This window comes from Lichenostomus cassidix, chromosome 23 (assembly GCF_008360975.1).
Source record: "Lichenostomus cassidix isolate B80296 chromosome 23, HeHo_3.0, whole genome shotgun sequence".
Classification (NCBI taxonomy): domain Eukaryota; kingdom Metazoa; phylum Chordata; class Aves; order Passeriformes; family Meliphagidae; genus Lichenostomus; species Lichenostomus cassidix.
This window is the reverse complement of record NC_139503.1, coordinates 3,036,450-3,048,212: the sequence shown is the minus strand read 5'-3', so window position 1 is coordinate 3,048,212 and position 11,763 is coordinate 3,036,450. Positions and strand designations below refer to the sequence as shown.

At 42.9% G+C, this 11,763-nt stretch overlaps 1 protein-coding gene across 2 annotated transcripts in view; it reads right to left on the bottom strand.

Annotated features, from left to right (window-relative positions):
* Nucleotides 1-331: 331 nt before the first annotated feature.
* The window catches only part of AGO3 (argonaute RISC catalytic component 3), a 33,754-nt gene continuing 22,322 nt past the window's right edge, over nt 332-11,763 (bottom strand). The window contains exon 19 of one of the 2 annotated variants that reach the window (XM_085081507.1): nt 332-11,729. In XM_085081507.1, coding sequence (XP_084937633.1) covers nt 11,591-11,729 — 139 coding nt within the window. In that variant the 3' untranslated portion in view covers nt 332-11,590. The remainder of the gene's footprint in view (nt 11,730-11,763) is intronic. The other variant, XM_085081509.1, reaches the window with a different exon arrangement.

The window sequence follows — 11,763 nt, the reverse complement described above, 5'->3', positions numbered from 1 at the left end:
CCCATAAAGCAGGAGGAAGAGGGGGGTGCCCAGTTCCAGAGCCCTTTCCCAATGCCACAGCAGCCACCCTGCGCCCCAGGATGGCTGTGGGCACTTCAACAAGCTTTATTTGTTTTTTTTTTATTTTTTTTCCCCACCTTTTTTTTTTCCCTTTTTTTTTTTTAAATTTATTTAAACGGCATTAAAGTACAAACAAGACAGAAAACGATTTAGTTTCAATCTTGGGTGTGCCTAATGCCTCCCTCCACATCCCCCCAGCTACCCAGACCAACACCTCCATCCTTTACTGGCCTTAGGAATAAATTGAAGTATAAATAAAGTCTAACGCATGTGCATTTCAAAAAAAAATTTATTTTTCAAATGAATACAGTTCGTTTACAATACACTCAAGTTGATGGTATCTATAGCCAGCAGAGATCGATGACTGCTGTGTCCTATACACAGTCGTACAGAGGTTACAGATGCCTACGAGAGGGAAGGAACAGTGAAAGAAGTTGACATTTTACTGTGCTGGAAGGAAAGCAACTCTTGCAACAGGTAGAAAATTTTGGCAAGAACAATTTGTCCGGAAAGGGAGAAGGGGCAGAGGACACGGCTTCTGCTTAGCAAGTACATCTCAAACACCGACACGTTCCCTCCCACCCCGCACGGCTGCAGCCCACGGTACAAAGAGGCACACATGGTCAAGATGGTTAAGTAAAAATAAAGGCTTTTACCAGTTTGTTTGCCATCCATCTACAATCTATTTGTGCAACGTCTCAAGTCACAGCTCTACTTTACTCTTGAAACATTTCCCTTTTGCTTCGAAAGCCCCCAGGACCTTCATGGTGGGAACACATTCACGCTCCTGCCGAAGCAATGGGAGACCAAAACAGGGGAGCAGTTACCAGCATATGAGAAAGAGCAGACACATGGGAGGGGATCAATCCACTGGACTGGTTTATTAGACTTTTATTCATAAAAGGAATCCCAAACAGCATGATTTTTTTTTTCTAAAAACAATTTAAACACATGGTATTAAATACTCAAAATTTCTATGCGTGGAAATAGCTTCCAGCAATCTCCAAAACTAACACAGCTCACTGGCCAGTGATGTTTATGGTACACACGATGCCACCTGAGCCACCTTCTCCTGAAAATCCTTTAATATTGGCCCATAACCAAATGCTATCAATTACTGTGAAAGCTTTAAAGTAAAGCTTTCAGGACTGGCTGACAGACCATGTCCTTGTCCATGATCACACACCTCCAGCCAGGTGAACAGCCCAGTTTCTCCCCATCAAGCACCATTTATCCACCATGAGGCTACCAGGGGAGCTGAACTGCTTATACCAAGGGAGGAGACAAGAACTGCAAGCAGGACGGTCTGTACCCTGTGAGCCCAAAGTGTCACCGCTCCCCTGGAATGCTGATCTGTACACCAGTGCCTGTAAAACCATTTCCGACCCCAAACTCGCTCTGCCAGCCCCACTGCTGTGCTGCAGCTCACTTTTCACACCTGCCTGTAAACAGACACCAAACACAACGAGCTAGAAGCAGGTTTTTCTACAGGAAAACAACATGAAGTTGTCTCAAGGTGAGATTCAACACTGAAAACTGCAAAAGTGAGAAGATTTCACTGAAGAACAGAAATCAAGTTCAAAGAAAAGTAAACACTACAGCCACAGGAGAGAAGTGATGCACAAAAGCAAGTACCCAGAAGACACTGTTCTGCACTGCAAAGTTGCCAGAAGCCAAACTTCATCTCTGGCAGTCTTCCTCTCACCAAGTTCTGTTGGTGTTCAATTATCCTCACTACTTCAGGAACAATACTTAAAACACTTTGCTGGCACACCATCAGGATTCAAAACTTGCAGAAGTTCTTTAAATTCAGCACTGCTCCAGTGGGCATCACTTTGCTATTACATCTGAGTGGACACTACCTACCAAGACATGTATTTTCTATCAAAGAAACTGGTTTTGAAGATATTTAAGAGATTTGCAAGTGTAAGCAAAATGAATGTTTATTAGTAACTATTTTAAAAGCTAACTTTTGCACACCTGTACTGAAATGGGTTGTGGATCTATGATCTATGGGCAAGCATGGCCCTAAACTCAACATACAGCCATATTTTTGTGTTGCTAGATAGTGTTACAGTATTAATTTTCCAACTGCCAAATGTGTTTAAAAAACCTGTGTATTTCTCAGCAATGAAAAAATCCCCTTTCATTTAAATAAACTTGCCCTCTGAGCATCTGTTTTACAACAAATGGATTATTTTAAAGAAAGCAAGATGGCAAACATGGGACTGACACCAAGGGCCTTCAGCCTTGGGCAGAGCTGCAATGGGATGGGAGGGAAGAGCTCTGGATCCCAGCAGGGTTGGGCTCTGAACAACTGGATTCACTGAAGATGCAAATGCACAAGATGTGCACAGGTTTGTATCACGAAGTTACCATTGTCATGACCCTCAGATCACCCAGTAACCCACTTTCCTATGGTGACATGAATCATCACAAACATTTTCTAGATGAAAAATGGGGCAGAATCGTTTCCCCCAAGTCAGAAAGGGAACCTGCTTCAAAGCCAGCTGGTTCCAGAGCTCCTGGCTGGACAACTCATCAACATCTCAAAACAGCTTCAAACAGAACCTGCTGGAAAAGCTCTTCCATTTTGGTCTGAAAATCCACTATTTTAGCAGCCTAAGCCCAAACCAGCCTCTAAGCACACTACTTCTGCACAGTGCAGTGTCTACAGCAATGCCCTGGTGTCAGAGGATGGGGGATTGTTCTCTTTCCACACCCAAGTGACTACACGATTCTGTTCCCAGACATCGCCACTCACTGCTGCTGGCAATCTGCTTCTGGAAGAGTTATCTGTGATGTTTAATCCTCACCTCCATGTTCCCACTGAGTCAGTGCTTTGCACTGCTCCCCAACATTCACTGGACAACATTCCCCATGTCCCTGCAACCTCCAAACGGGTGGAGAGGGGAGAGGCAATGGAGTGTATGGAAAGCTGCAGGAGCACAGTAAAGAGCGAGGACATCACTGGACAGGCAACATTCAAATAAAGGCAGAATTAATGATTCTCATTAGATAAACATATCAAGGTTAAATTTTATTTTAAAAAATTGCAAGTCTACCAGGAAGTAGGTTTATTTGATGACATTACTCTCCAGAAACCACTTATTTTAAAAGCTTCTCCTCTCTGGGTAGCTCTAATTCACAAATAATTCAGGGCTTGCTTTGATTAAATAATTAAACACAAAACCAACTCTATTCTGACCAAGGACTTCGAGCTTTAAAAACAGTTCAAGAAAAATACTAACCATCCTACCAATGCAAATACAAGTTTTTCCAGCTCTATTCCTGGTCAGAAAAAGGCACATACTTGCTCTCAGTGAGTTCAAGTCCAACACAAACAGTTCAGGACACCCAAGCTCATGTCTGATGTCCCTATCAATGTCCCTGAAGGGCTTGAGCTGATCACAGCTCACCTGACACCCACCCACCTCCTACCCAGTCCTTTGTTTCTACAGGCTTTTTGTCACCATCCCACCCCCACCCTCACATCCAGAGCTGATCTGTGCTCCACACAGCCACAGCATCCTCAACATGGCTAATTCCATACAGGCAGTGGAGGGAAAGCGACCCTGGTCAGAGAATGGGGAGGTAGGTAAGAGCTGAGTAAGAGCAGAGCAACTGCAGTGCTACAGCAAAATTACCTCTACACCTGCCTGCTGCTCTTCCTGGGAGCCAGGCAGGAATCTCTCAGGGCATCTGTGTTGTACAGAAGGGTCACATATTGCTCACAAAACCCCTTGGGTCAGTGCTATCTGAACCAGCAGACCCACTGGAAACTGCATCTGTTTGACCCAAGTAAGGAATTCCAAGGTTTGGAAAAAAAACCAGTTTGATTTCAGGGTGCAGCTGTCACAGGCACTGCCACCTGCTCACAGCACAGTCCTGGAGGAGGAGAATAGACACCCCTAAAAATATACAGGAACATGCTTTTTCCCTCATATATTAGTATTTGAATTAGCAATCACACAATGAGAGAACAGTCTGGGTTGGAAGGGATCATTTAAAGCTCATCCAGGCCAACCCCCCTGCCACAACCAGGGACCTCTAGACCAGGTTGCCCCAAGCCCCATCCAACCTGACCTTGTGTGTTTCTAGGCATGGGGCAGCCACAGCTTCTTTGGGCAACTTGTGCCAGTGTTTCATCACACACACCATAAAAAAATTCTTAAATCTAATTTGAACCGATCTCCCTCAGTTCAAAACCACCACCCCTCATCCTGTGGCAACAGGCCCTCCTAAAAGTTCGCCCCCATCATTCTTACAGGCCACTTCAAGTACTGAAAGGTACTGAAGGAAAACATCAACTGTCAAGTTTTGCTTTTTTTATTTGCTATAGGAGGCAAAGGAGGATCTGCTACTTCTTCATTAGCTTCAATATTCCGTTGAGATTTTCCCACTTGGTAATTTTTAAAGGAGTTTGAATAACTCCTACTGGGCTCTGTTACTCTGAGTCTGCCCTTGCTGCCTCTTCCAATACTATTTTTCTTTCCCTTGCACAGCTGCCCTAACAGCCACAGGATCTCAATGTCCCACAGGTTCTCCAGCTCCTTGAGGAGGCCCTCCCTGTCCACCTGCAGCTACTTCTTGTGGTGTTTTGGTTTGCTGGTTTTTCTTTTTTAATTTAAAGTATTTTAATGATGTCTATTTTCAGTGGTTTGTTAGCTCTTATTTAACTTGGATACTTTAAACCATCATGCACCCTCCAATGACTGCAACATAAACATTTCTACTGGAATTAAACCTTGCATGTGGCAGCTCATGGACACCAAGGCAAGAGATTTGTGTCCAACAGAAAACTGCTTCATCAGGTGCCAGTTCATTCCTTTTGATAGAAAGAAGAGGCAGCAACTTCCTTCTAAATCTCAACAGGTTCAGTACAAGCTAAATGTAGAGAGGAACAAAGTGGTTAGTTGACAGGCAAGGGAGGAGATGGAGAGTATTGCTGCAAACAAGCTGATGGTGCAAGATTTTTGGCCCTTTTTAGTCTAAAAGATAAAAACAGCTACTACTAAAAGGGTCAGGAGACACAATTTTGGCTCAGAATTTAGACTGAAAAATGCTTTCTAAACCCCAGCCTAGTAACATTGAGAAATTGGAAATATAAAATAATTGAACATCATGGCAAGCTTAAATACCAACACAGTGGCATTGGGCACTGCAATAAGACAAGAAAGTCAGTACAAGCTACAAGAGACATCGGATCATGTCTCGAACTTGAATCAGAAGAAATTACAGAGCAAAGAGAGAGTCAACTCGTGCCTGGGGAGCTGCAGCATCCCCTCAACAACGAGGTGTGGGCAACTCAGCAAGGGCACTGCCCAATGCTGGGACTCTGAACCCCACATATTTCATTGAGTGTGTCCAGAAGCTCTGCTTACACCTAGAAAAAGTCTGGACATGAACATATTTCTGCAAAGAGACCACTTGGAATTACTCAGTGAGTTCTGCGCTTAAGCTCCTGATATTCAAAAATATCCTGACATCAAGTTATTCCACATCTTAAATGCCCAACACTATAAACAGTAATAAAATGCACAAAATCATTTTAGCTGTAGAGAAATAAGGTACCAATGAAGCATCTGCCTATGGCGAGCGGGTTAATTGTCTCCTCTCAAACACGACTGGTTAAGCCAACTTTCTTTGGAGAAGAAAACCAAAACATTCAGAAACTTCTCCTGCCTAAAAATAAGTGTTAAAAGCAACACACAGAGCAGACACACAGACCTATGAGCTGCACACAGACCACCAATAAATATACAGAAACACCACAACAAAGGACGAGGCTCATCATAAAAGAAAAGTCCCATAACTGCTACTTAGACCGATACCAAAGGAAAGGGAAGTGTTTTTTGCAGGCATGTGCAAGCACATTACAGTGTCATCAAAGCACAACTTTGCTATTATTATTACTTTATGCAGCATTACAAGGTTACTGAGGTGCAGTGTTTAATAGTCTAGTCTACAGCTTTTCCTGACTGCAGGAACGCTCACCAAACTCACCATGGACCCACCCCTTCCACGGCATCACCCACCCACCAAGCTGCTCCCATCCAGAGCATCCAGCTCCCAGCTGGGAATCAGAAGACCCACTGATCCATCCTGGACACACACAAGCCATGTGAGGACCAACCATCTCCCAAGCCATCCTTAATTCATCCTCCTAAAACACCGTCCAGTTTTTCTCCATCTTTGGGAATGTGTTTCCCCCTAAGAGACAACATAGCTACGGATTCCTTTCAGCACCAATCATGTCCCCATGGCTTCTCCCACACCCCAAACCCCCAGCCCCCTCAATACGAAGAGGTAAATCACATTGACCAAGCCCAACCCAACCCCAGCCTACCAGCTGAATTTGGTGATCGCTCCTCAATGCCTCTCCCTCCAAAGGAAAATACCTTCCTGGTTTATTCTTGGTCCTGACTCAGAGAAGCTGATGCTTGAAAGTACCTAAAAGATACCATCAAACACTTGGCATTTTCAATAATTTATCTTAAATTTGCAGCCACGTACAACTGGAAAATAAAAATCTACAGCACCATCTTCTAAAAAGGCACTTTCTGAGGACTGTCTTGCTTAAAAAAAATAAAAGTCACTCCAAATTTTAAACAGTGGAACTGCTTTGTTTGAAAAGGAAGGACCCTACGATAACGACCCGTGTCAGGTGAGGGGGTACCTCAGACAGGATGTGAAAGGCCAGGGCATGTGGGATGGAAAGTGGATGGAGTCTCCCCAACACCCTCATTCCTGCCAAACCAATGCTTTGATATTTTCCTCTAACTTAAAATTTCCTTCCCCTCCATATGCACCTTTGCCTACTCAGGGGACAACAATTTGGGTTTTTAGTGTCACGGAGATCAGGATTCTTAAGATTCTGCTCGGGAGGTAAAATGTAGGATCCTGTATCTATCTTGCTCATACCTCAACTACAGAAAGTACAAAATCTTCTACCAGCAGAAAGCATCAACGAGCTCAAGCTCTAACCACGATATTCTACAAAAATGAGGAGTGAATTGGCTAAGTGAAGTTTGATTTCAACGTGTGCCAAACCAAAAATGATATTCCAAACACCCAGCATCAACCTGAAGTACCATCTTTGGGTAGAAAAGACAGACAGAAATCTTTCCCTTTGACACCCCTATGGATTTTTTCACTAGATCCAATCAACCTGCCAATAGCAGCCACGAAACTCCACAGCACTGAAAGGGACAGAGCATCTGCCCAGCCTGACCAGAGACCATGATGGCCATTTAGAAACAACCACCTTTGAAAACTGAATTTACAGGTCCAACATACATAATCTGAGCTTTTGATTCCTCGGTTATAAAAGTGCTTTGAGTAAGGTTTGAAACCCTCAGTTCACAAAACAGGGAAAATATCAAAAGTGGACAAGATAGGAAGAAAGTGTAAGAACAGGAAAAAAAAAAAAAAAAAAAAAAGGCCTCAAGCTTGAGCTTGGAATTTCACCAGAGTGAACTTTAAGACTAGTAGAAAACCAGTATTTGTAGCTGGAATTTTTACAGCAGACTATATGGTATCTCATGTTGAGCATTTTATAGGACAAGTATTCGTACATGAAGTGAAAATCATTTAGGACCAAGAGCATCTTGAAATAATTTGACTGACAACTTCCAGAAACCCATTTTACTCCTGAAAACCATTTCTGTGGCCAAACTTCCAAAAGAATACCGGAATGAATCCTATAAAAATAACTTTTGGACACGTGTAACCAGATGACACATTGAACAGTGACACAGCGATCCTGAGTCAAATGGCCACGGCTCAAGTCCCTAGAAGGGGAAAAAGGCGACTTACAGTGGAGTCACTCCTCCTGTTGGCAGATATCACAAGTTTAACGCCTCAACCACAAACATTCTGTGATTCTCTCCAGCTCTGGATCTACCAGTGGCCAGGTGGGAGGTTTGGGCAGGGCTGGCTGGGTGAGGAGGGGCTCAGCTGGCAGCCCTAGGGTCTGTCCTTGCAGCCAGAGATACCCTGGGGCTGCTCCTGGCCCTGAGCTGGGGCCCTGGGCCTGTCCCCACCATGGGAGCACTTAGTGGCACTTGTTCAGTACAAGTGAGGTCTCGGTGCAGTGTCTGAGGAGATGGGAACTGCTTTTCTCCACAGGCAGAAACCCGAGGCCGGTGTCTGCAAAGCAAGAAGAGCCATCAGCCTGTGCCCACCACGTCCCTCTTTGGACTATCCACAGCCAGCTCCCGGCCGGAGAGGGGGATCTGCTGTGCCACTCAAGATTTCCTCAAACAGCACATAAAATTTGAGATTTTTTTTTTTTCTTTTTCAAGGAGAGCAGGTACAAAAATAAAAGAAATCCATATACTCTGAAAATATACTGGAAACTGCCACCACAGATGAGGTACCATTTATCCCGACCCCCCACCCCCAAACTGCAAACATCAAAATATATATGTTTTTAAACAAAAGAAGAATATCTGGCTATTTAATCTCAGTTAAAATGACAGCACCCTTTGTTACACTTGATATTTCACACCATTAATTCTCTTTTGAAAAAAAACCAAGATATCTAACTAACCTTGATTCCTTGCTTTTCTCCTCATTCCTTAGTGCAGTAATTGTCCATCTCCATTTAAATAAATATAGCAGCTACAGCATCATAAATGTGTGGCCCTCACAACGTCAGTAATTGATATCGTAATAGAAAGAAGTATCGGCACTTGACGTAGATATTTGCAAAACCAAGAAGAGAGATTAAAACTTCCAAATACTCTTCACATGAAAACCAGGTACAATGTTACCTTGACAACTGAAGTCACTTTGCCAATGAAGTTTCTTTAGTTTTTGGTGAAAGTAGCGAGCAAAAAAGCTTCTCAAATCCGAGTCACCGAGCGTGGGCGGGATGAGAAGCGGCTTTGAAAGGAGAGTTAGAAGGCTTTGTAAAAAGGAATTTTCAGCTAAATGCCAGAAGTCCACAAGAACCCTTTGTAAAACAGGATTTTTTTTTTTTAAAAAAAAAGTTCTCCATTTTAAAAGAAATTTCTGTATAAAGCTTAAGCTGAACCTTTTACAAACGGCACTGCTACTTAGAGAGCTTTAGGAGAAAAGTGTCAGGTCACAGACTAGGAAAAACATCTGAGAGACTCACTGAGAAACCACCTCACTGAACGATTCAGTCACACCCCCTCCCTGCACCAGGTGCATCAAAGGTGCTCACAGGGAAAGGCCATTCCAAGGTGGGGCCCCTGGCTCCAGGGGTTCCCAAGCCCTTGGGACCTGCTGAGCCCCCCAGCCATCCCCCTGCTCCCCCCTGAGCACCCCCAGCCATGCCCAGCCCCACCACTGCTTCCAGTGCAATTCTAGCTTTGCCAAGTTAGTCTCTTTACATTATTTTCCTTAATTTTGGAAGATAAAATAGGTATCTACACCAGCTGTTAGTAAAGCTCTTGCAGACAGTGTTGTGAGCAGCACTACAGACATTTCCATACAATATACAAATGCACAAAATACAGTACTTGGTTTTCTGGCAGAAAAAAAGGGGGTTCATGCCTGGTGAAGCAAAACGGGCTCAGATTTTAGGCTCAAAATACAGTATATTGGCAAACAGCGGATTTGGTGAGAACGAGGAGAGAAGCTACTTAGACCAACCAGGTTTTCATGTGAGAGCAGGTGGAGGTCGGGAGGGCTGGGATCACAGCAATGCCCATACAAACAGCTGCAGTAAATATACTATGAACCAGTGCAAATAAAAACAGTCAAAAATGCAGTTCACGAGTTTACAAAGTGCAAAACTCCCCAGTCCCCTCGTTGAATAAATGCTCGTCTCTGACATCTTAAACATTGGTTTTAAAGTGGAATGAAAGAGTCCCATTGGTTTGTTTCACATTTCAGTGATTTAACATGTTAGAACTATCCCAGCCCTCTTTATTTGCAAAGTGAAATGAAGTTACCAATAACTTAATTTTAAAAGGAAAGTCACTATCAAAGAGGAAAAAAGCCTAAAAACTTTTATTAATTCCAGACATTTTACTGATGTCAAATAGGTTTAACTAAGCATGTAAAAACTGAGATCTTAATACAAAACCCTTTCCATTTAATTCAAATATGCTCCACATTTCAAAGCCAAAAGTAAGGCCAATTCCTTTGTTAAATCAAAAGACTGCAGCGACAAGTAAAGCTTGCAGAAGTCTAGAAGCATTTTTTGTATTTTTTTGATTTAAAAAAGGAAAATTCAAGATTCCTTCTGACTATAAAACTTTCCTTTCAAAATTAAGGCTTTTACTTTGTCCTTTTAAAATCCTGGAGGTGTCCATTCTCCCACAGTCCGTGGTACAGACACTGCTTCAGTACAGCTCAATGGACACAGTTTTTCTTTAGAATGCTTATTGCACTAAAAGATAGCAAAACAAGTTGTCAGTTTCTTTTTTTAAAAATAAACATGATTACGTTTCTAAAAAATAAAAGTTGCTGTTGACCATATGTTCTGTAATAATTAAATTAAAGCATTATTATTACTCTAATAAATATAAAAGAAACAAAAGGAAGCTAAACTTCAAACACACATACATATGAATCACATTAAGGTGTGAGAGGCAGCAAGTAAAGTAGCAGGTTTCTTTTTTTTCCAAAAAGACCTTAGCTCTAAAGTTTCAGTTCTGGTGGTTACTGTATGTCATCCCAGAAAACCTGGGACATCGGATCTCACGTGAAGCTTCAACAGATTTGACTTGCCAGATAGGAAAAAATTGAAACTTTTGGACTAGGTAAAACAGCAGCTTTAGTAAATTCCCCCAGGGAGCAAGAAGAGTTGGGTCATTACTGCCTGCACATGAACCACAAGCTTCTTGGATTGCTTTTGAAAGGGAACTCTTGGAGCTGAGAACTCCAAAGCTGTGAGAAAAGACACAAAGGCAGCCGTTGGCTAAATTAGGTTGAAATTATTGGATTAGTGTGCAAAACATCTTCCCCCCGTCACTGTTTCCTAGCTAGTGCTGTACATTCCAATGCACTTGGATATGTTCACATTCGAATGCTCGATGGCAATACTGAGAGAAAGATTCCTCAATGTACGGGGGGGGGTTAAAAACTTAATTATTTTCTTTTTTGCACACTTCCCTCCTCCAAACAATCACTGTGATTGTTCCTAAAAGGTGGTTTGTTTTCTGTTTTAAATTACACAATAGATTTTAGTTTATTATTACTATTCTTTTTTTTTTTGCAACAATAGTTGTGCTGCCGAGCAACTTGAGGTAAAGGCAGAAGAGGGTTAAACTACGAGAAATAATAATTAAAAAAAAATGATGGCGGCGCTTCCCACGGGAGCCCGCCCCAAAAAAGCAGTTGGCTGGTTTCATATTGCATAATAGTGCTGTGTTCCTGGATGAAGTAAACAATCTTCCTCGTGTCAATTTAAGGGTGAGCCTCTCGCCCCTGCACAGCGTCAGCTCCAGCACGATGGGAGGCACAGCCCCTAAACCAACCCCCTGGAAACATACATTGTATGTGGCTTAAGTTCTCAGTTCTCCTCTCCGTGAGTGTCTCCCGGGTCATTGACTTAAGCGAAGTACATCGTGCGTAAGGTGTCTTGGTGAATCTGTACAGCCTTCGCCAGGGCCTGCGGGTCTCGCCCGTTGCTCTGTCCTGACACGTGGCTCCCTTCAGCACTGCAGGGAACGAGGGAGAGACAGGCAGGGCTGTAAATTGTATTAATTCAGATCAAAAAGCTGC